Source organism: Notolepis coatsorum (genome assembly GCF_963971535.1).
Source record: "Notolepis coatsorum genome assembly, chromosome: 5".
Classification (NCBI taxonomy): Eukaryota; Metazoa; Chordata; class Actinopteri; order Aulopiformes; family Paralepididae; genus Notolepis; species Notolepis coatsorum.
In genome coordinates, this window is record NC_140169.1 from 2,697,399 (window position 1) to 2,723,492 (window position 26,094).

The following is a 26,094-nucleotide window of genomic DNA, read 5'->3' on the forward strand; positions in this document are numbered from 1 at the left end:
GAAGACTGCTGGGCCCCACCATACAGGACAGGAGGGGATGGGCCACCAGCCATGGGGCTCTGACTGCATGCCGAGATGTTAATCTGCTGTGCCCGTGAACTGGATCTCCTTTGGTCTCTCTGGTAACCATCTAGACGCTCCTGGACCTCAGCTGCAGTCCACTGCTCCACAGGCTTCAGCTGGAAGGACATAGCTAGACTGGGATCTGGGCAGTGCGTGATCAACATCATCACGACCTCGGCGCTCGCATCATCAACACACCGACCCCGGCGACGTAGACACTCATCTGCAACATCGATTGCTTTATTCAGCCGGACCCAGTAATCCATCACTCCCTCACTAGGCCTGGGAACCATGGCATAGAAGTCGGCCATGGGCATACTGGAGTATGTCAGCTCGCTGAAGTTACGCTTTAAAATGTCAAACACAGCTGCAGGGGTCATATTGGCAGACAACTCAGGCCGGCTACGCAGTGACACCTTCACTATGTCTCTAGCTTTACCAGTCAACCTGCCCATCACTAGATCACACAATTCTCTGTCGGTTTTACAACTCGCTCTAGACAGATACACTAGCATCATGTCTTCCCACTCATGTATGGAGACTGGCTCAGTGCGATCACCTCTGAAGAACGGAGGTGGTTTAGTCTCCGCCTGCACTATCACTTTCATCCTTGACATGTCTGCACACCCAGAAAAACATTGTGGTTGGGGTGCGGGGACCTTGGGCTGAGGGGCGGGGACCTGGGGCTCAGGGACGGGGACCTGGGGCTGATAACTGGTCTGGTGCATGGCATGCAGAGTAGATGCAATTTGTTCTCCTATCTGTATGGCAAGGTCTGTGACGAGGCTGCCTAAATCCTCTGACCTGGCGAGTTGCGGGGCTGCATCATTGCCATGCGTGATTGGAGTAGATGTGGCCACTGGCCCCACTGCTTCAAACACTGACTGGCGAACTGTAGACTGACTCAGTTCCACAGGTCTTCCCCTCCCACACATAAGAGCTGACTGACCCCTGCCATATACAGGCATCATACCCACCATCTCCAGATCTGGTGGTCCTGCTTCAGACATGTTCAAGAATAAAAAATAAAAATGCTTTAGAGGGCTATAAACAAAAGAAAAGTATGTGTGAATGTGTTAAATGGCCGCTTGTTACTGCTCAGACTTTAAACACTAGACTACACACGAATACATGTAGGCTACTGTATGGCTATCCATTCACAATTTACCAGAACAGATGGGGGGGGGGGGGGGAAATAATATATATATATATATATATATCTCATTACCAGCCAACCATATAAACAAATTAGTTCCCAATTATATTTACAGTGGGCATGTGTTAGATAGCAACACTTGTTACTGCTCAAACTTTGAACATTAGACCATAGGCTATCTATTCACAATACATAACAGATGAAAGAAAAAAAATACAATGGTCTTGTACAACTAGTGTCGTCTCCAATTACTGTATCATTACAATAATATTTACAATTACAATCAATAGCATGTTATTATCAAACAAAAACAACCAATATCACATATGCGCTTATCCTATGCGCACACGTTAACGTTCGACGTTGTACTCAGCACAGCCAGTTGAATGAAGAAGCGGCGTGCAGACAGCGTCCCCGGTGGACAGGCGAGCGTTGTCCGTTGTCCGAGGTCAAACGGCACCACGTGTGACCGGTGTAGTAGGGTGTACTCTCTGACGGCGTTGTGTTAAGGACGACAGACATGGATGACTGTTGACGGACTTTATTTCCCTCCTGTTAGGTTACAAAGGCAACAATATGCAGCAGCATTAGAACACGACATCTGCAGCACGAGTCCACGGACCTCCAGGTGGGACTGGCTCATACGAATGACACATTTTAATATACAATTACATTGGAAAAATATACACAATTGAATACAAAACGGACACATGGGAGCTACTGTACACACATACCTGTTAGGTTACAAAGGCAACAATATGCAGCAGCATTAGGAACACGACATCTGCAGCACGAGCTATGGTTGAGAAAAGACGTGACTGCATTAACTACATGTTAACAGTGCACGTGTGTGCAAACTTCCTACATGCTATTAAAGTGCATTTTACCCAGTCAAACCTCCCACAAAACAACTGCACAGGTACATATTAACAACAGTAGTTACATTACAAACTCGTTTCACAGTTTTAGGAATGTAACATACAATATTTAACAACTTTTAGACCGAAGTCTTTCACTGAACATAAGGAGTAGTACTCACTCCACGGACCTCCAGGTGGAACTAACTCACCACCGGAAAGCAGGCAAGATGCGTGTCCCGGAGGACCGGAAATGTAAGTGTGTCGATTTCAAAATAAAAGCCTTAACTCCCAAAAGTGCAATAAAACAAAACGAAAAGGAATGAAATCAACTTAAATCAATAAAATAAAACGTTTAGGAGTATTAGTGGAATGTATTAAAGTGTATTTTGTGATGGGGTGTAATTATCTATACAAGGCAACAAGGCACTTGTTACACATACAATTGTTAAGGGGATGCAGACCTGAGAAAGACGTTTGTCTTGTTTCCATCAGGGTCCCCCATTTTCAATTCATATAGACATATATGACATACATGACATACAGATAGTCAGTACTGCTACATCTATACATTTATGACCCATTCAATATAGGCAGCTAACCAGAGTGTATACACCCAAGCCACGGTATGACGTCAGCCATGACGTCAGCAACAAAATGGCGGCGCCCATGTTGAAAACAGGGATATTATATTATATTTTTCAGACAAATAAGATAGATTTCACATTTGATTATAGAACCCTGTCTTACACAAGAACAAACAAACTAGGATCACATTGCTCACTGCTTCATCTCCACTTTAAAAAACATTTTGGGGTGAGATATGGTGTCTATAATAGGGGGATAGTACGTCGGACATGGCAACCCTCCCCCACTTGTCGGAGTAGGGTATATCTGCAGAGCCGCAAGCCCAACGTCTGACCCGCCTCAAACCGAGTACAAGTCCAGAAGCCCCGCCCAGACGTTGGGCTTGCGGCTCTGCAGATATCCCCTATTGACTTGTCGGGGGAGTTTCGCTGTAGACTGCTGACTGACAGTCAGAGTGGACTATCACTTCGTCACAACAACATCTCTCTGTACGTGTGGCTCTAGTAGTCGTATATCCTTTTAAAACACCATTGTGGTGCCGTGTTGACTTGTTGCAGGATGGTGAAGGTGTCGTTCCACTCTGCCCTGGCGCAGAAAGATGTGAAGATGAAGGACGTCGAGAAGCTCATCCCCGAGGAGGACAACCAGCAAGTGAGTAGAAAATGGCAGAGTTGAATCGAAACTGTCCCACAGTGAGTTGGCTGCCACAGTCCTCCAGGGACCAGGATCCTCAACTCATTTCATAAATGCAACCGTGATGATGGCTCATAATAGTTTCAACACTATTGCTAATATAAAATTGTTCTTACGTGCAGTATCCATGGATTGATTGTGCTTGTATTTTACCCCTACAAATACTGATTGATTGATTGAAAACTTTAATGAACAGATTGCAGAATGGGTACAGTACAGCTCAATACACACAATTGTTAAGGCGATGCAGACCAGAGAAAGACTTTCGTCTTGTTTACATCAGGGTCCTGTAATGTTGTGTTGAACCGTAGATGTTTTGCATTAGATTCGTGTTTGGGGGGGGGGGGGGGGGGGGGGGGGCTAGTATGCATGATTGCATTGCAGTCAACTAACAAATTCATAAACAAACTATACGTCCATAGGGACTTGGCCATTATTACATTATATTTATTACACACAGCCAATTAAACGTAATTAGGTTTTAAACTCTTGAATGCATTGGCATTGCATTGTAGCCAAGCGTCTTCATATCTCTGGGTAGTCTTTCTCTCACTAGTCTCTTAGTCTCTTATTTATTATTATTATTATTATTATTATTATTATTATTATTATTATTATTATTATTATTATTATTATTATTATTATTATTATTATTATTTTTTTTTTTAAAGAAATGTGTATACAAAATTTAGGTTAGGCCCATATCTATCTTTTTAAGAAAAGACTGAAAGTTAATTTAGAAGACAAGACAGACAAATATTTGTCACACTGTGCTGAGGAAATTTTCACCACCTGTTTGCTACATTCAAACATTTACGCATTCAAGCTTTCATACTTCCTAATGCTGGTTGGTTAGGTTACCTGCATGGGGGGGGGGGGGGGGTTTCCAGTAACTTCCAGTTGGTGATTTTCAGTTTCAGTTTCAGTTTATTTAAAAAAGGACAGTACACATTAATCAACATTTCTGTAAATGTGTCAGTTTTAGCCAGCTGGCTAATTCACAACTGTAGTCCTTTTGGCAAGATGTCATTTTAATGTTTTCATACTACATAATAACTGTTGACTGGGATAGGCATTAGGCAGACATGACGAAACACAGCTCCTGCCCCATGGGTCTATCTGAGGTAGCAGACAAGTCTATGCATCACCAGTCCCTCCATCTGGCTCACTCGCTAGACAGGAACGACATCTTCATTTACTATTCAAGTAGTCAAACCCAGTGCCTTTTTTGTCTGGAGGGGGGCAAGATTCAAATAATCAACCTGGGAGTTTGACTCTGGGGGGAAAATAGGCCATGGGATTGTGAGTGCATTAACAGAACAGGTTTCGGTTTGATGTTGATGTTGATGTTCTGTTCTGCTAACATGGGGGTTGATCTTTATCTGGATCTTTATCTTCTTCCGTTTGTGACCACAGACTTGAGCGGCGAGCTTCACTTAGCTCTCACCTTCTCAAGCTGTTGGTGGAGCCCCAGTCAGTCGCACCGACTCTTGATAATCAAAAAGCTTAATGCCTTCCTTCTGGGGATTTGAAGTGGTCTGAAAACAGCAGATTATGCATTTATTCTCTTCAGCAGGGGGATTTCCGCTGCTTTGCAAAGTGGTTCCATATGCTACAATTAGAGCCCGGGCTATATGGGCATCTGTCATGACTTGATTCAGCAGCTAGGATATAGAAGACTCTCCACTCATCGTTTGCAGTCTGTAATACTGCTGTTGAGCTTAGGTGTAGTGGATATGAAGGTATAGTGGATATGAAGGTATAGTGGATATATATGAAGGTATAGTGAATATGAAGGTATAGTGGATATGAAGGTATAGTGAATATGAAGGTATAGTGGATATATATGAAGGTATAGTGAATATGAAGGTATAGTGGATATGAAGGTATAGTGAATATGAAGGTATAGTGAATGAAGGTATAGTGAGAGTATGAAGGTATAGTGAATGAAGGTATAGTGAATGAAGGTATAGTGAATATGAAGGTATAGTGAATATGAAGGTATAGTGAATATGAAGGTATAGTGAATATGAAGGTGTCGTGAATGAAGGTATAGTGAATATGAAGGTATCGTGAATATGAAGGTATCGTGAATGAAGGTATAGTGAATATGAAGGTATCGTGAATATGAAGGTATCGTGAATGAAGGTATAGTGAATATGAAGGTATCGTGAATATGAAGGTATAGTGAGAGTATGAAGGTATAGTGAGAGTATGAAGGTATAGTGAATATGAAGGTATCGTGAATATGAAGGTATAGTGAGAGTATGAAGGTATAGTTAATATGAAGGTATATCATCGTGGATCCATGCAAAGGTATGGATTTTTATGCAGTATATAGGCCTAACTTTTTTTTAAGTTAATGAAAAACAGCAGTATGAAATGGCACCACCACCACAATATATTACAAGATGACAATAACATAAAATATGTCAAATCACAGTGTAAATTGTACTGGAAAACAAAATACTTTCACAAATACCATTATACCGTCAAAACTAACAAAGATATTGTGATGTGATATTTTGGCCATGATCACCCAGACTTGTTTTGAGGGAGATAATGGTTTCTCTGAATGTTCCGTCAGTCAAACCTAGCCGCGGTGGTCCCGTTTATAACCTAGCCGCGGTGGTCCCATTTATAGGCTGTGTTTATCCATCAGTGAGAAATCAAAACACCTCAGAGACTATACGCATTTTTACATTCCTCTCACGAGACATGATGTTTCACACGTTGTTGAGCTGCAGTAGCTGTGGTGCTAGGCCTGTTTATTTTACTGGATGAACATCTATAGCCTTTTTCCCCACTGCTGCTGAGCAAGATCAAAACAAGGCTAATCCAGGAAGCACTTTGCGGAACGTGTTTGTTCTTGATGTTTTTTTTATTTATTTTTTTAAAACATGCTGGGGTTCCCCTTTAACCAACCGGCTGCATGTTACAGTTTTCCCCTATGAAAGACATGTGAATCCTGCTTGTTAACGCATATAATTCTAGGGTATGGCTGTCCCAATAAATTTTGTTGGACTTTGAAGTTTCAGTAGTAATTATCAGTGAATAATGGAAGCTTCATACTTACTAGGGCTGGGTAACTGATACTGATACCAGTAGCCTACCAGTTCCTGGAATTCGGTATCGGTACCCAACAGTACCCTTTTTCAGTAATAACAAAAACCTTTTAATTTTAATTTTTTTTACAACTCCAAAGTTCTCAATTTCAACATTGTTATTTATTTAGAACATTTTGTTATTTATTGTTTTAATACTCAAATAAATCACATGATCATGTATTCTGTTTTTAAATATGTTTTGAATATCAACATTATATCTGGCTATCCTCGGTACTAATAACTCCTCTGACCTCTTTGGGACAGGACAGTAATATATATATTTCTTGTGGAAAAGGCTCCCTCTTATCTAGTATATTACACTCTTATACTAAACGGTACCCTTAAAAGTACAGAGTTCGCTACCCAACCCTAATACCTACTGAGTACAAAGTGTCAGTGCTGCAGGTACATGCAGATTGGGTTTCTGACTAACGGCTCATCTCCACTGACCAGTAGGGATGGAACAGTACTGGTAGGCTTGCCGTATTGTACCTTTGCAGTTTTTCCTGTGTTTCCAGTGCTGCAGCTCCATGCTTCACGTAAATCTAGCAGCAGCCAGCTCGCGCTGACAACAGCGATGTCATTATTAGACCGGCTGCTTGGTGAAGCAACGATGAAACAAATGTAATGATTGTTTCGTTCATCGCATAGGCTATTTAATTTTAGCCTATTTTAATACAATTCAAATAATCTAATTGTGCTTAGAGGGAATTATTTTCACAGGACATTATGACCAGCACCAAGTCGTTGGGAGGTGGAGTCATCACGCAAACCCACGATAATGTTGCCGTCTCTCTCTGCCAAATTTCTCAGTTCTTCGCTTGATATAATTAATACAAATGTCCAATATAACGGAATTCGTTAGCTCATAAAAATGTGATTATAACAGACTGCTGTTTATTAATGTCGGGCAGACTGCCCACCGACACCTCAAGTCGGCAGCAGCACGAAGTCTCGAGGGACTTATTTTATTTGGAATATATTAATGACTGTATATACGCAAAAGTAGCCTAGTTTTAAGTTAAAATATTATAAATGCCTTGATGATGTCATTCTTTATATAGGCCTATCAATTGTTTTTAAGCTCAATAAACTCTGACCGGAATTTATCCCATTTGTCCGGACACTCAGACCTGCAAAAAAAAATTCTAACTGAAACCCTGGGAGGAGTTACTCTGCTTGCTCGTGTAGGTGTAGGTAGGAGGAGCTGAGACTATAGAGGGAGGAGCTGAAACAATAGAGGGAGGAGTTACTCCGCTTGCTGGTGTAGGTGTAGGTAGAAGGAGCTGAGATGATAGAGGGAGGAGCTGAGACGATAGAGGGAGGAGTTACTCCGCTTGCTGGTGTAGATGTAGGTGGGAGGGGCTGAGATGATAGAGGGAGGAGCTGAGACGATAGAGGGAGGAGTTACTCCGCTTGCATGGTGTACTGTGTAGGTGGGAGGAGCTGAGACGATAGAGGGAGGAGTTACTCCGCTTGCTGGTGTAGGTGTAGGGGCTGAGACGATAGAGGGAGGAGCTGAGACGATAGAGGGAGGAGTTACTCCGCTTGCTGGTGTAGGTGGGAGGGGCTGAGACGATAGAGGGAGGAGTTACTCCGCTTGCTGGTGTAGGTGTAGGGGCTGAGACGATAGAGGGAGGAGCTGAGACGATAGAGGGAGGAGTTACTCCACTTGCTGGTGTAGGTGGGAGGGGCTGATACGATAGAGGGAGGAGCTGAGACGATAGAGGGCGGAGTTACTCCGCTTGCATGGTGTACATTTGACATCTCACGCAATATTTAAATATTTGACACGCCAACATTTTCACCTGCTTAGTTCATACAATCTAATTGTAACTAAAAACTGGAAAACAATTGCTTTTGTGCAGAGATCACAAGATTTATCAGCTTATATATATATATATGCATTTCACGTTGTGGAGCTGCCTGGTAGTGAGGTGAAATACCATGAACATCAACGCGTGTCGTGATCATTTCCATTGACCAATCGACGGTCTGCACAGCATGGGGTTGCAGCACAGGTCGGGTGTTCTGTGCCTCAGAGCCGGCGCTAAATCAGCACGGGATGGTGCCGGGCAGGGTTAGAAATTAACATTTTTTTTCAAGGGCTTTTTTTGCCCCCCTTAATTGATTTTCGGGGGCTTTTTTTTGTATTTCGGGGGCACTGAATTTTTATGATGAAAATTAACATAAGGATTATAAAACATTGTTGACACTTTTTTTTACAGTCTTCGTCCCTATGTTTGATAATGTAATGTTAATGTCTCCATATATAGGGCTCTACGCTAACCTTTTTCCCAAGGAGCACATGTGCTCCTAAATAAAATGTTAATAAATAAAATCTAAATAAAAATTTAGGAGCACACAAAGAAATTTAGGAGCACAGTGAAAATTGTTCAAGTAACACAGAGTTTATTAACTATTTATCTCATGCATTATTATACTGTGCGTGTGCACACTATGAATTGAAAATGGGGGACCCTGATGTAAACAAGACGAAAGTCTTTCTCTGGTCTGCATCCCCTTAACTTGTGTGTATTGAGCTGTACTGTATTGTACCCATTCTGCAATCTGTTAATAAAGTTTTCAATCAATCAAACGCAAAGGATATCGGTTGTCAAGCTGCTTTTGTATGTTGTAGTGTTGTTATGATACCAACATTTTGACTTTGATACAGATAGGAAAGGTAATGGAATATATTATTAGATGACAGAACATTGAAAATTCTTTATACAATTCTTTAATTCATTATGAAATAGAAATTCCGTTTTTGGGTGGAACGTTTGTTGCAAGGAGGGAGGAGGCGGGGACCGCTGCGTGTTACACACAACACGGAGAAATGGTCTAGCTGCTTCGGTGCGTCGTTAACGTTAACGTCGGAAGAAATTCCCCACTAAGCCCTAAATTCAGAGCAGAGCAGTATCCTAATGACTTTTATGCTTCAGTCGATAAGGTGTTTTGCGAATTCTGTCAACATACCGTGGGGACTGGACCCGCAAAAACACGTGCGAATATCACTTCAAAAGCCATGTCAGCCGGATTCCTCTCTTTCTCCTCGTCTCTCTTTTGCTCAAAATAAAAATGAATGGGCTTCATGGCTGGCTGATTTTTTTGCGTTGTCTGATTCTGAATGTATAACTTGCCTAAGCCGGTACCGTGACTTTGTTTTCGGGCGCTACTGTGATTGGACGTTTATGCGCCTTGTGTAATGTGGGACTATTATAACAGCGGAGCTGTTTTGTAATCGTCACTCGTCTCGAGTAAATGATTTTTCCGGGTGGCACACACACACATATTATTAGGGCCAAATACAAGGGAAATGCTCGCACTGTAGATCATATATATAATTATATATATAATTAGTAAACTGTCGGGGGCATTTTCTGCCCCCCTTAACTGATATTCGGGGGGCATTTTGTCCATTTTCAAGGGCATTTTGCCCCGAGCCCCCGTTAATTTCGAACCCTGGTGCCGGGTCGTGCGGGTCCCTTGAAAGTGGAAAAAGGTAAACAAAAGCAGGAGCACGGATTTCTGCATGGGTACAGCAATGTAGTGGAAAAGCCCCATAAATGTCCTTGTCTGAGAAGAACAGATTTTTACAATCAATGTTGGATTATTATTTTTATAAGCAATTTCTTATGCTGATGTGGGCAAATCTTTTGGAGTGGTTAAAAAAAAAAAAAAAGCTTGATTTTTGCATCAAATACCATGGCACCCTATATTCTATGGTTAACATGAACCCTGCCTGTTAACACATTCCCGGCCAACCACGGACATGTCCGTGTTTCGGATCCAACGGTTGAGGGCCAACCACGGACATGTCCGTGGCAAGGTTGTTTTGGCTTTTATTCCATTTTTTTTTTTTTTTTTTTTTTTTTTTTCCCCTCCATTTTCCTCCGATTTTCTCCCATCCCAATGTTAGTCGTATGCCAATTCCCAGTCCCTTCCTGGTCGCTGCGCACTTACCCCCCACAGTCAGATCATCTGGGAGAGTGGAGGCTACCACGTGCTTCCTCCGACACACGTCCAGCCAATCACCGCTTCTTTTCACCTGGCAGGGCAGCGCGGATTCTTATCGGGGGGGGCGTAGCGTGTGGGAGGATCACACTATCCCCCTCAAGTCCTATCCGCGCTTAGCAGGCGCCCCGACCGAACTGTAGGAGTCGCTGTTTACAACGATCCGGACCCACCCCGCCAGCTTCTCCCACCCTCTAATACAGCCAATTGTATTAGTGCAGACGGCCAGCCAAGCTGGTGACAACCCCGGAGCTGTGAGCTGGATTCGAACAGGCGAATCCAGCTCACAGCTCCGGGGTTGGTGACGAACGCAATCTCCGCTCGGCCACCTAACCGCCTGGCTTTTATTCCATTTTAATAACTTACTCAATGTCACCGAGCGGCACTGCAGATTTACCCTACTCTTGGAATTCGGAAAAGTGCATTACCGGTAGGGATGCACGATATTGATTTTTTGACACCGATATCGATAACTTTATGCTCCTCAGGCCGATAACCGATATCGATAACCGATATTTATTGTATTATAATCTTTTTTCTTAATGTATATATTATTTTTTTTATCAATTTTTTTTTTCAACATGAAACAAAACATATCACAATACAATAATAATACATAAAAAGACTTCCCAGGACAATAACTTAACACCAACTTAAATGTGACCTAACCAGACAACAGAAACAAAAGCCAAGACAACAGTATTGACTGATAAAGTGACCATATTTATTTTTCCAAATGAAAATTCACAATCCGTCAACAACTTATAATACATCCAACCTAAGACGCCTGCAGGGCTGTACGCTAAGCTTTTTCACTAGGGGCACACTTGCCCCTAAATGAGAAATTTAGGGGCAAAGAATATTTTTTAGGGGCACATTTTTAAATAACTATTTTACCATTATAGTAGGGCTGGGTGATATGGCCTCTAAATGATATCGCGATATTTTGACATGCATCAAAAATGCTTGATTTAACCCTTTGATGCATACAGTCACGCCAATATGATGATTATAATAAGTCCCTGCAACATATGTTTGCATTATTAAACCATGAAGATGCTTTAAAAAATAATTTAATGAAAATGTACTAAGAGTAGTCTACTGACACACTAATAAAAAAGATTATTTACATCTAAGACAATTTATATAAAAACTCTTGGGTGCCTTTTACACAGTACTGTGTTTTCTATCCACTTTAGCCAAACACACACACACACACATATATATATATATACACACACACTACTGTGAGAAAATAATAATCACACAGACTTAATGATTTTAGAATATTTCAGATAATGAAATTAAATGTTTATATCATCAACTATCCAGTTAGTATTATTTATACTGTGTGTAACATTTGGCTACTTTAAATCATTGAATGTAGAGAGAGAGCGAGAGAGAGAGAGAGAGAGAGAGAGAGAGGGGGCGAGAACGAACAAGAGAGCCAGCCCCCCCCTTCGCGTTTTGATAGTCTAAGCTGCCGTAGGTGATGACGTCACACTGGAATGTAAACAGGAAGAGATGGACACACAAGGAGATGGAAATTCCATGATATACAGAAATGAATAACCAATAAATATGAAGTTATGTTTAAACTTCTGTTGTCAAGCGTTGTCAATATAACCCACCCCCTTTCCTCACGAATGGAACTAGTCTTGTGGAGTCCGCTTTGACCGTTTTCCAGGGTTAGCAGAGATCGCTAGTTAGCTTAGCATAATCCTAATGGTAACTGTAGGCGCCGTAATGGAGGTCTCTTTATTATGATTCAGTATTCTAGTTTTGTTGTATTATTAGTTGTACTGTCACTTTAGGTGGTGGGCGTGCTCACGGGGGTGTGGCGCTAATGGGAGCGTCTTATGGAATTTCATTCACCTTTTCACGTTGACAGTTCACAGAGGTTGACAGTTCACGGAGAGAGGGGGTGAGAGTTAGGAGAGCATATTATCTTTTGACCGCAATAACGCAATACCGCAAAGTGCAAATCGTATTTTGTTTGTCTCATGATGAAGCGAAAGAATAAATGCCTTAAAAGTATTTCCTGGACGTGGAACGGAGTTATTTCATGTCGCGCGTCAATTGTTTGAACTCCATCGCTCAGCCCCTCGGCAGGTCTGTCTATGACAGTCTACTGCCGCAACAGTAACCTTGGTTAGCAGCTACCGTTAGCTCATTGCTCGTGTCAATTAAATTGCATGTTATTAAAGGTCCGCGCTGGTCTGTCTAATGAAATTACAACCGCAACATTATATTGCACTGTACAGCCCTGGTTGTAGGCTAATGTTTTACCACAATTTGTATGGATTAATTTAGGAGTGAAATGCGAATGAAGGGTTGAAATCACCACTCGCAAGCTTGCCCCCAGATATTATTTTAAACTCGCACGGACCAAATTAGGGGGCAATTTGCGATCATATCATCGCAGTGTACAGGCCTGGCTCGAAGCTTTTTGATCTTCTTTTTTCAAAGCGGAGCCTTGAAAAAAAGGCTTTGAGTGGACACATCACCACCACAACAAGTCACCTGCAACAAGCTAGAAGCTAGAAGCTAGAAGCTAGAAGCTAGAAGCTGCTGTGAATCCAAAGCCAGCTATTGACGAGTCGTTTGCTAAATTAAAGAAGTTTGACAGAAATGACCCAAGGGCTCAAGCCGCTAGCTTTTAAGCAGTTCTTGGTGGTGCAAATTAACCTGGCTACTATGGAGCAATAAGTGACTGCGTTCAACCGAGGGTTGCATCACAGCCATGGAAGGGGCTAGCTTTGCTTAGCTCCTCGCGTCGTCGTAGGCTTCTAAGTTAACACAATAACACACCATCGTAGCGGTGGTGATGCCGCAGGTGACCCGTCAGGCTGGATGTATTACAAGTTGTTGCCCTTTTCCCTCCTTGTGGAACTTCTCCATTGCATTTATTACAAATAGCAAGCGATCTTTTTCCTCTGAAATTCCGAGTACCGACGCGGCCATCTTTGTTTTTAACGTCCGCGCTGATTCAGAAACTTACGTGCCTACGTCACAGCCAAGAAAGGGAGCGCTCGATTTGTGTAAAACGCCCTGTTCTTAAACCACACGCTGTCAGTCGTACCACAGTACTGGCAAAACGGGATGAGCCTACAGTCAAAACAAACGCACTTCATTCCAATTCACCCACACAGCATTTTCTTTTACCAAAAAATATATTATATTATCGGAGCTATTAATAACGTTATCGGGTTTATCGGGATGACGTCATAATTGCTGATATCGGCCCGATAATTATCGGCCCGATAATTATCGGCCCGATAATTATCGTGCATCCCTAATTACCGGCCAGATCCTCGTAGGGGCGCTGTCTCGATAATGCAGTGTTCCCAGGCTGTGGCAGAACGGTGTTTTATTTCTTTGGATGTTGAATGGACTTTCCTGTTAGGATGAATCTATGCGTGTAGCATGTAGCACGTTTTTGGAGCTGAATTCAGTGTGCAGTAAAAAGGAATATAGCATCAGCCAATGGACATATGGATCTACCAGATGGCGATCGATAACTGGGAAATCCTTTTTGCAGTCCAACCGGCCCACGGTAAGAGCTTTTTCACGTAAATTACACGCTGATCAGGCCTTGTTATCATACCCAACCAGGCGATCAGCGAATGTTGCTACTGAGGCCAACGCAGGGCTGTACAGTGCGACGAGATGGTCGCGAATTGCCCCTTTAATTGGCCGTTGCGATTGGTAAATATTATCTGGGGGCGGGCTTGCGAGTAGTGCTTTCAAGCCTTGCATTCGCATTTCACTCCTAAATTATCCAAGGCGTGTGCTGACGCGATGCCGTCACTCACGCGAGCTGAGCAGTGAGCACTCAGCAGGTATGATCAGCGGGAACAATCGACTGAGCACTCACTCTGATAGACTGGCTGACTGTCTGATTTAGCTATGAAGAAAAGTAAAGTTAGTATTGCTTCATATTTTCGACGCGTTTGACCTCCTATAGTGAGCCGAACTGAACTGAACTCAAGACACACGGAGAGAGCTGCGGCGTCTGCTGCGCCTCCTCCTCCAGCGCACCCGTGGCTGTTGTAAACACTAGTCTCTAGTGGGACACTGGGACGTCACCTCGGTGAGCCTGCCAGCCGCTAGCTACTGATATCAACAAATGCTCCAGCAAGTCTATAGTAGTGCATGATAGCTCGCGTTAGCTTACTGTTCAAAACGAAACGTCCCATTAAACTAAATAGTTCAGATAGCTCCTGATATCAATGTCTTATAACACTGACTCGATGCGTATTCGAGCTGAGGGCACACTGAATATAGTCAATAGGGTCCAGCTGCAGCGCCGGTGAATCCTGGCCGTAGCTGGAGGCTACAGTATAGGGTCCAGCTGCACCTCCGGAGAATCCTGGCCGTAGCTGGAGGCTACTCGAGTACACACAGACAGTGGAGCTGGTTGCATATAGCAAGCATTTTGACTTGTTGCATGGTGGCGATGTCTCGCAGATAATACAACTACAAGTATGATTATATAATATATATATTTTATTAAAAAAAGATTTATATAAAATAATTTTTTTCTCTTTTTTAAAAAAAATCAAAAACAATCGATATAAATAATGGTAAAATTGTTATTTAAAAATTTGCCCCTAAAAAATATTTTTTGCCCCTAAATTTCTCATTTAGGGGCAAGTGTGCCCCTAGTGAAAAAGCTTAGCGTACAGCCCTGCAGGCTGCTAAGCTAATAAGTTAACGTTAAATCGAATGGCGTTTCGGCCGTACAGAAACTAGAGCTAAAAATCTAAATGCATTTGATCGATATCATGTTCCACCATTGTAACTGAGGGGTACAATTCCCTGACTGTATTGATAAGTATGGTATCATTAAACCACTACCGATTATGTACTTTAACTACTGGCCACACAGTACATGATATAGATATGATGAACACTTTCCCACCATGAAACGAAGTCCACACAAATGTATAAATCGAATATTTTATATAGCAAAGGGTATATACAACGTTCACTTAATGACATTTATGATTTGAATGCACTTGTAAGGCAAATGAGTATTCGTAGGCAAATCAACATTGAATGTCCAATCTCTGGTTACGCAGGAAGCAAGTATACAACCTGGTTCTTTAGGGAACTATAGCGATGGTACTTAAATGATTATAGCTGGATATACTAAAAGGGGGGTCCCGCTGGTTGTAAGTCAGTAGGGGGGGGGGGGGGGGGGGGTTAGGAGAGCCGCTGGCGATATCCCATCTGGCCAACGATTTCTTGGGAGAATTCAGAGTGCTGATTGATTGATTGATTGAAAAGTTTATTAACAGATTGCAGAATGGGTACAGTACAGTACATCTCAATACATACAATTGTTAAGGGGATGCAGACCAGAGAAAGACTTTCGTCTTGTTTCCACCAGGGTCCCCCATTTTCAATTCATCATAACATATATGACATACATGACATACAGATAGACAGTACTGCTACATCTATACATTTATGACATATCAGATTTGCAAATACAGTACTGTTTGTGATACAAAAGTGTCCAGAAAAGGAGTGTATATACATTTGGCGTAGAAACTGTACATTGGAGGAGGTTGGTGGGGTGGGGTTGGGTGAGGGCTGTACATTGGAGGTGGGGGGGGGGGGGGGGGGTTGGGTAGGGGACACACACACATTTTACACTGTACATTGGAATATTGACAAAGCCTTACTTGGTCATTTACTGTACAACTAGGTTAGGACATTTGTAGGGGCCAGTTTCGAATTGCAGTCTCACGTAGGTGTTTTTTGAGAGTGTTTTTGAAGGTGGGTAGTGATTCACATTCCTTTACAGCTTTAGGCAGGGCGTTCCACATTGATGTGGCATAATTGCGAAACGTGTTTAGTCCCTTGTTTGAGCCGAATCTGGGTTTTACATGATTTGTGGAGCTCCCTCTGGTGTTGTGATCGTGGTATTCACTGACCTTTGGGAAGTATTTTGACATGTACATGGGTACCTTGGTCGCGTAGTGTATCTTGTAGACCAGGCCCATTGCAAGTTGCTGTACTCTGTCGTCTACTCTAAGCCATCCTAGGTTGTCAAAGTGGGCAGGGGTGAGGTGGGTTCTAGGAGTCAGGTCAAGTAGTAGTCTGACTAGCTTGTTTTGAGATGTTTGTAATTTGTTTTTTAGTGCCTTTGAGGTGCTTTGGTACCATGAGGTGCAAGCATAGTCGTAGTACCCTTGAATGAGTGCTCCTGCTAGAGTCTTCAGGGTATTCTTGTTTACCAGAGAGGAGATCCGGTACAAGAATCGCGTTCGTTGGTTGACTTTTTTTATTACATTGGATGCCATTTTGTCACAGGAAAGATTAGCCTCTAGGATGGAACCCAGGTAGGTAATTTCATCTTTCCTTGTGATAATATTGTCACCCACTGTAACCGAGAAGCCGTCGGTCTTGCTGAGTTTGTTATTTGAACCGAAGAGAATGGACTCTGTTTTGCCCATGTGTAATGATAGTTTGTTGTCGGCGAGCCATATGCAGATTTTGCCTAGTTCCGAGCTGAGGGCTTTTTCAACCTGTAACTTGTTCTTGTCAGAGACCAGCAGGGCTGAGTCGTCCGCAAACAGGAACAAGTTGCAGTCACAAGCTGACGACATGTCATTTGCATAAATTAGGAATAGTAGCGGTCCTAGTATGCTTCCTTGTGGAACACCACAGCTCACTGTGAGGGGGGGGGATAGGGTACCGTTTACTTCCACCATCTGTTCCCTCCCCTCCAGGTAGGATTGTATCCAGCTCACTGATAAACTATCAAAACCAATTGCTTTTAGCTTGTCAATCAGAATGGTGTGATTGACAGTGTCGAAGGCCTTTTGTAGGTCCAGCATGACCATGCCGCAGTATTTGCCCGCGTCCACCTCTTGTTTGATGTGGTCGTTCAAGTAGAGAAGGCATGTGTCAGTGGAGTGGGATGTTCTGAAGCCAGATTGGAATTCGTAGATTAGATTTTTTTCCGCGAGGTACTTTTCGATCTGTTCGTATACTATTTTTTCCATGACTTTCGAGATGGATGTAAGGATAGAAACAGGGCGGTAGTTACCCGGGTCTAATTTGCTGCCCTTTTTGTGCAGGGGTGTTACTCTCGCAATTTTGAAGTCCTTGGGGACGTGTCCCTGTTTTATGGAGAGGTTTATTATGTGTGTGATGACTGGGGTGATGGCTGCTGCTGAGTCTCTGAGGAATTTGGAGGGGATGTTGTCATGGCCAGTGGCCTTGTTTGGTTGGAGGGCGCTCAGTTTTTTGAGTACCTCATCTGTAGTTACTATTTCCAGTTTGAAGTCGTCTTTGTGGACGCCTAGGTTCATGTAGTATGCTACTATGTGTTCTACCCCATACTGCCCTGAGTGGGAGGGTAGTTTGCTGAACACGGTGCCCACAGAACCTCGGTCCACAGATGAATACAGCTGGGCCCTCTTGTAGACGGTAGCTGCCGGTCCACAACGAAGAGACGTGAGGCGACCTCACTCGGGGTAGAGCGCCGTCTCACCTGGGCTCCTCTCGGGGGTAGTTCCAACACTTACCAGTGTTGGCTGTTATCCATGGCATAATCAAAGCACCCAAAGCAAGTAGATAATCCAAGCCGTGTAGGGCTCGCCGTCGTCCGGGTAAAGTAATCCAATGTGCAGGTCCACTCGTCCTGGCCCAGAATTCCTCGGATGAAAGCACCACACGTGGTCTGCCCAGCCTGGTTAAGAATCTAGATAACGCGAGGAACGATGGGGGTACTGCTCACTTTATAACTCTAACCGAACGATGCACCATACATAATAGACTATTATTAACTTAATAGAAATACGTCCCACTCGACGGTATAGTGCCAAACTATGACAATTCAACTATTAATCCACACAATGTCTCAATGCCATTCTGAGGCCAAGTTGACCATACTGCACCACACGTGTATCGTGGGTGAGGCTTAACGTCTTGCCACTAGGTTGGAGGGTAGAGAACTAAGGGCTAAGGGACTAAAAGAAAGTTCTACTTTACTTGCGCCATATATATATGCGCTGTGAACAAATAGTACCATTCGTATTTCGCCAGACGTATTCCTACGCGGAACCGGGCTGCGTGTAGCTTTATGCCAAGCAAGCAGTGCAAAAATTTACCGTAGTGGCATGCAGTAATGCGCCTTTCATTTTCGCGGAAATAGGCTGTCTATTGCCATTCTCTTTGACAAACTCTAACCTTAACCAGCTCCTTAACAGCGCCTAAACTTAACCGTTCTAACCTTAACCAACTCCGAAACAATGCCTAACCTTAACCTTAACCATAGAAATTATATTGCCATTCTCTTTGACAAACTCTAACCTTAACCAGCTCCTTAACAGCGCCTAAACTTAACCGTTCTAACCTTAACCAACTCCGAAACAATGCCTAACCTTAATCGGCGAAAGAATACACGTTAAAAAAAAATCACGTTAAAAAATATTTTCGATGGGATTCGAACTCGCCAGCAAACAAGCCATAGGATCCACAGCCATGTGTCCTAGCCAATTGAGCTATTTGTTGGATACTGAATAAGGGGCAATGACTTATATATATTGAGCTCCGCTCGCGTCGCATGCGCGGGCACCTCGCGCGAGCACGCCGGCGCACGCACGCACCTGAGCGAGCACGCCGCCGCCGGTGCACGCACGGTAGCATTTGTCTGAAAAGAAGGGCGCTTTACCGCACTAGCGTGCGGTGACGAATGCGGAAGCATTTTTGCACTGCTTGCTTGGCATTAACGTACAGGCAACCGGGCTAGTAACGACATGTTCGTCGGCACGATTGAACTTGAACCAAGGGGCTTAGCTGCTGGCGCCAGGTTCTTGTCCAATGAGAGAATGAAACTATTATGGGCTGTTAGTAGACTAAAGGGATATTCAGTGTATATGTACAAGGAATATACAAGGGATATCAAACGATATACAAATACTATTAAATATATATCCATAAATAAATATATATATTCGGTTTAATCTGATCCTTCACAACAACCATGAATGCATGAAAGGGGGGGGGGGGTCGTTTCTGATTATTGATTACCAATAACGGCGTTGCAGGGCTGTACGCTAAGCTTTTTCACTAGGGGCACACTTGCCCCTAAATGAGAAATTTAGGGGCAAAAAATTTTTTTTAGGGGCAAATTTTTTAATAACAATTTTACCATTATTTATATCGATTGTTTTTGATTTTTAAAAAAAAGAGAAAAAAATTATTTTATATAATTTTTTTTTAATAAAATATATATATTATATAATCATAGTTGTATTATCTGCGAGACATCGCCACCATGCAACAAGTCAAAATGCTCGCTATATGCAACCAGCTCCACTGTCTGTGTGTACTCGAGTAGCCTCCAGCTACGGCCAGGATTCTCCGGAGGTGCAGCTGGACCCTATACTGTAGCCTCCAGCTACGGCCAGGATTCACCGGCGCTGCAGCTGGACCCTATTGACTATATTCAGCGTGCCCTCAGCTCGAATACGCATCGAGTCAGTGTTATAAGACATTGATATCAGGAGCTATCTGAACTATTTAGTTTAATGGGACGTTTCGTTTTGAACAGTAAGCTAACGCGAGCTATCATGCACTACTATAGACTTGCTGGAGCATTTGTTGATATCAGTAGCTAGCGGCTGGCAGGCTCACCGAGGTGACGTCCCAGTGTCCCACTAGAGACTAGTGTTTACAACAGCCACGGGTGCGCTGGAGGAGGAGGCGCAGCAGACGCCGCAGCTCTCTCCGTGTGTCTTGAGTTCAGTTCAGTTCGGCTCACTATAGGAGGTCAAACGCGTCGAAAATATGAAGCAATACTAACTTTACTTTTCTTCATAGCTAAATCAGACAGTCAGCCAGTCTATCAGAGTGAGTGCTCAGTCGATTGTTCCCGCTGATCATACCTGCTGAGTGCTCACTGCTCAGCTCGCGTGAGTGACGGCATCGCGTCATCACACGCCTTGGATAATTTAGGAGTGAAATGCGAATGCAAGGCTTGAAAGCACTACTCGCAAGCCCGCCCCCAGATAATATTTACCAATCGCAACGGCCAATTAAAGGGGCAATTCGCGACCATCTCGTCGCACTGTACAGCCCTGCGTTGGCCTCAGTAGCAACATTCGCTGATCGCCTGGTTGGGTATGATAACAAGGCCTGATCAGCGTGTAATTTACGTGAAAAAGCTCTTACCGTGGGCCGGTTGGACTGCAAAAAGGATTTCCCAGTTATCGATCGCCATCTGGTAGATCCATATGTCCATTGGCTGATGCTATATTCCTTTTTACTGCACACTGAATTCAGCTCCAAAAATGTGCTACATGCTACACGCATAGATTCATCCTAACAGGAAAGTCTATTCAACATCCAAAGAAATAAAACACCGTTCTGCCACAGCCTGGGAACACTGCATTATCGAGACAGCGCCCCTACGAGGATCTGGCCGGTAATTAGGGATGCACAAATTATCGGGCCGATATCAGCAATTATGACGTCATCCCGATAAACCCGATAACGTTATTAATAGCTCCGATAATATAATATATTTATTTTTTTTTTTTGATCTACTTTTTCTCCCATTTTTTCTATATTTTCTCCCATCCCAATTTCGTATCATCCAATTCAACCCTCCCCTGTCACGAACGCTGTTTCTTGCCTCCCACAAGCCGGCTGCAGTGAGGACTAAGTCATACATAGCACAAGTCCCCTCCGGTACTCGAGGTAACAGCAGTCGCATCTTTTCACCTGCGCAGCTCGATCTCTCAGTGTTCGAGGAGTAACGCGTGGGAGGCTCACGCTGCCCCCGACACTTCCTGATTTTACTGCGCAGGCGCACCAACCGACTTGTAGGAGTCGCTTGTTCACAACGTTCGATCCCCACCCTTCAGTTTTTCCCTCCCCGTAATACGGCCAATGTGTATTACTGCGGACGACCAGCCAAACTGAAAAACAATGTGGAGAGCTGGATTCGAACACGCGAATCCTAGCGTCTCCACACTGGTGGCGAGTGCCTTAGACCACTACACCACCTAGCCGCCACGATAATATAATATATTTTTTGGTAAAAGAAAATGCTGTGTGGGTGAATTGGAATGAAGTGCGTTTGTTTTGACTGTAGGCTCATCCCGTTTTGCCAGTACTGTGGTACGACTGACAGCGTGTGGTTTAAGAACAGGGCGTTTTACACAAATCGAGCGCTCCCTTTCTTGGCTGTGACGTAGGCACGTAAGTTTCTGAATCAGCGCGGACGTTAAAAACAAAGATGGCCGCGTCGGTACTCGGAATTTCAGAGGAAAAAGATCGCTTGCTATTTGTAATAAATGCAATGGAGACGTTCCACAAGGAGGGAAAAGGGCAACAACTTGTAATACATCCAGCCTGACGGGTCACCTGCGGCATCACCACCGCTACGATGGTGTGTTATTGTGTTAACTTAGAAGCCTACGACGACGCGAGGAGCTAAGCAAAGCTAGCCCCTTCCATGGCTGTGATGCAACCCTCGGTTGAACGCAGTCACTTATTGCTCCATAGTAGCCAGGTTAATTTGCACCACCAAGTGCTAATTTAGCAAACGACTCGTCAATAGCTGGCTTTGGATTCACAGCAGCTTCTAGCTTCTAGGTTCTAGCTTCTAGCTTCTAGCTTGTTGCAGGTGACTTGTTGTGGTGGTGATGTGTCCACTCAAAGCCTTTTTTTCAAGGCTCCGCTTTGAAAAAAGAAGAACAAAAAGCTTGAACGCCGTTATTGGTAATCAATAATCAGAAACGACCCCCCCCCCTTTCATGCATTCATGGTGGAACATGATATCGATCAAATGCATTTAGATTTTTAGCTCTAGTTTCTGTACGGCCGAAACGCCATTCGATTTAACGTTATTAGCTTAGCAGCCTGTATCTGGTTTTGCAGGAAATATACCAGACCAATCCCATATAACGCTTATATTCAAGCCGCTATAAAATGGGAACATATTGATGACATTTTTTTTTCTTTAAGCCATTTTGAAGGGACGGTTTATAGTGTCAATTGACAATGAGAATGGACAGATAGCAATACTATAAAGTATAGATTTAGCTCTCTAGAATAAAAGCTAGCCTATAATGGTGATGTCTGGTTAGGAGTGAGGGATAATGGAGGTACTATCCAAGAGGGGGTCCGGGAGGGGGGGGTTTGAGCTGGAGCATATGTGTGTAGGGTTTTAGAAAATAGGTATTAGGGGTATATTATATACTAACATTTATATAATTGTAACTTCGCTGGATATACACGGTATACGGTTAAAATGTTATTATTGACTATTTTTGTTTTATCCTGTTTCTGTACTTGCATATATTTTAACCACCTTTACTGAAAGTTTCATTATACATTGTGTGTTGAGTACTGACTTTTAATAAGTTTTGTTTTGCAATAATAAAATAAAAAAAAAAAAAAAAAAAGTATAGATTTAGCTCTACACACAGCCTCACGCACAATGAAATAGTTTTGATTTGCTGGCCGTATAGAGTGAGATTTAACGGATCCAAATGGCCCAGAATGTGTTAAAGGGGCACTTCACCAAAAACAATGCTGATTTATTTTGCACATAATCGGACTCGCACACATCGAAAAACGGTTTTTCACACGTTCATTTAGTTTGACAGTTATTGAGAGTAAATTAGTTTGAATACGGCCACCAGTGATGTCATCAGAGACATTGCATCCTTGTGTTGTGTGTTAGCCTAATTACAGCTCAATGAAATGACAAGGTATCTGTCCCTATACGACGCGGTGTTGCTATTCTTTCCATCTAGTGTATCACATTTCATGGAGCTGTAATTGACACAACACAAGGATTCAATGTCCCCAGTGACTTCACTGGTGGCTAGGGGTGTAACTGTACGTGTATCCGTACTGAACCGTGTCAGTACTGGACCTTCGGTTCAGTACCCGCTGTGTACCGAACGAATGTGTTCCGCATGCAGAATTTAATTAAAAACTCCCAAGTTCACCCCTTCCCAAAATATAACTTGCGCAAATGGCCGGATGTTCGTTCAGCCCACACACAACACTGAGAGACGTGTGTGTGTTTCGCCACACTATGAGGCTATGCTAAATTACAGGTAATCACATAGTGTGGCGAACACACGCGTACGTACACACACACACCCTCTCTCTCTCTCAGTGCGTGAGGAGGATTGGTGCTAGATTGAGAAGGGGTCATCTCTTGGAGATTAAATTAATGATAGTTTGCGGCATATAGAACGGACATTCATACACAGCAACGCACCTTTAAACAAGGTGTGATAAACATAAATTGATATATTTTCCTTGGCATGAAACAGGAAATAGTATTTACCATTAGGGACCTGACGAGAGCTGGGCTCGAACCTAGCGTCTCCTGCGTTAGAGGCGAGCGTCTTGCCCACTGCGCCAATCAGCTGCCCGCATGACGCTTCTTTCTCTATTCAATAACGTTTTACCCTGAGGGATGGTGGTCATGGTTGTTGTTGTTGTTGTTCTATTCAGTTCAATGACGTTGTGTGTCTCCTGTCCGCCATGCAGCACATTCAGGCCCACGCCCACGCCCACAATCTAATATATATATATATATATATATATTTTTTTTTTAACAAGTCGATTATTAATTTGAACATAGAATATTCATTGACAGCCCTACTTAACAGTTACTGCATCACCCCTGAGTGGAACATGGAAAGCCAATACAACCGACTGCTACAACACAGACTACAACACAGGCTACAACACAGACTACAACACAGACTACAACACAGACTACAACACACTACAGACTACAACACAGGCTCACGTAGGGGTCGTGTTTGTTCTGCACTACTTCCCCAGGCAGGATGCAACTCCCCTGGAACAAAAGCCTGATGTCAGGAATGTGAAGGTCCGTGTCCGTGCAGTACTACTAGTAGCCTTGAGAGGTATGGAGGACAGGTTCACACACTCCCTGTGATTAACCAGTGTAGAGTGACCCTAACCCTAACCCTAACCAGTGTAGAGTGAGGGCCAGCGAGCGCAGAGGGGGAAGGTCAGCTGAGAGCTATGTGCAGCACAGCACATGAGCCAGCAGTGTTGTTGAAGCAGACATGCATGTGTTGAATAGGCTTGGCTACCGATTCGCGTTAGATCAATTGGTGCCACATTTCGGTACCGTGAGAGCAGGTAGATTAAGGTAGAAAATAATCAGAATTCCAATGACACAATTGTCATTTCATAATAAACACAGACCAGCGCGGACCTTACATTTTAGAAGCTATGACATCTAGCTCTTCAGCCCTGCATTCACAGCCCTGTGACAACGGGTTGCGCTGTTTCTATGTACAGTGAAAACTGCGAGCAACGGGTCCAAATGCATCTAACATGCTTTGCATCCTCGCCATTCCTTAACTAACATTAGCTGCTAACGTTAACTAAGCTGGTCCCAAAACAATTAACTCATTCCCTGCCAACAATGATTTTATACGCGTTTGTCCGCCAATCGTTGAACGGCAACCACGTATATATACGTTATTTGATCATTATTTCTTTTATTCGCTATTTCCCGATTCATTATGCTGTGGTGGGTTATGTCGTGAGCCAAATGGACATATGATCTACCAGATGGCAATCAAATAATTGGAATATTCTTTTTGGAATTCCACCGGCCACAGGTAAGAGCAATTTAACGTCAATTTCAGCTTGATCGTGCCTTGTTTTCATAGCCATCGCCCTGATCAGCGTATGGGGTTGTACTAACGAATGGCGTTATTGACAATAGGCTTGGGCGGTATGACGGTATTACGGTATACCAGGGTATTTAGAAATCCCGACGGTATTGAAAATCAATACCGTCCGTCAGGGATGGGTACCTTTCACATTTGAACCGATACCGGTACCGGTACCGGTACCTGTGAATCGATACCGGTACCCAACGGTACCTTTTTTCGGTACTTATTTTTTTTTATAATTTTTTTTTTTTTAACTTTTTTTTTTTTTTTTTTTTAAACTTTTTTCTTTTCATGTCAACGTTCACACGCACAATATATGCTTACCTAGGATTTGACTTGATTCAACAACAAAGCAGTCGGAGCAATGACAAGCCGAAAACTGTCGAAATTTAATTTACCTACCTCAGTCGTAAAAAAAAATCCAAACTTCAAATAACAACAATTTCGACAGTTTTCGGCTTGTCATTGCTCCGACTGCTTTGTTGTTGAATCAAGTCAAATCCTAGGTAAGCATATATTGTGCGTGTGAACGTTGACATGGAAAAAAAAAGTAAAAAAAAAAAAAAAAAAAAAATTTTTTTTTTTTTGGTTTCTCACTTGATTCGATACTCGGTAGTACCGACGTGTTTCGGTTCGGTACCTCAAAAGTACCGAATTCGGTACCCATCCCTACGTCAAAATCACAGATGCGCAGAGCGGTTAGGTGGCGTAGCGGAGATTGCGTTCGTCACCAACCCCGGAGCTGTGAGCTGGATTCGCCTGTTCGAATCCAGCTCACAGCTCCGGGGTTGTCACCAGCTTGGCTGGCCGTTCACACTAATACAATTGGCTGTATTAGAGGGTGGGAGAAGCTGGCGGGGTGGGTCCGGGTCATTGTAAACGGCGACTCCTACAGTTCGGTC

The 26,094-nt window shown here is 43.2% G+C and overlaps 1 protein-coding gene across 1 annotated transcript in view; it reads left to right on the forward strand.

Moving 5' to 3' along the window:
- Positions 1-3,103: 3,103 nt before the first annotated feature.
- Positions 3,104-26,094, forward strand: part of LOC311228949 (integral membrane protein 2B-like) — a 75,155-nt gene continuing 52,164 nt past the window's right edge. Inside the window, exon 1 of the mRNA XM_084314911.1 lies at positions 3,104-3,315. Coding sequence (XP_084171037.1) covers positions 3,223-3,315 — 93 coding nt within the window. The 5' untranslated portion in view covers positions 3,104-3,222. The remainder of the gene's footprint in view (positions 3,316-26,094) is intronic.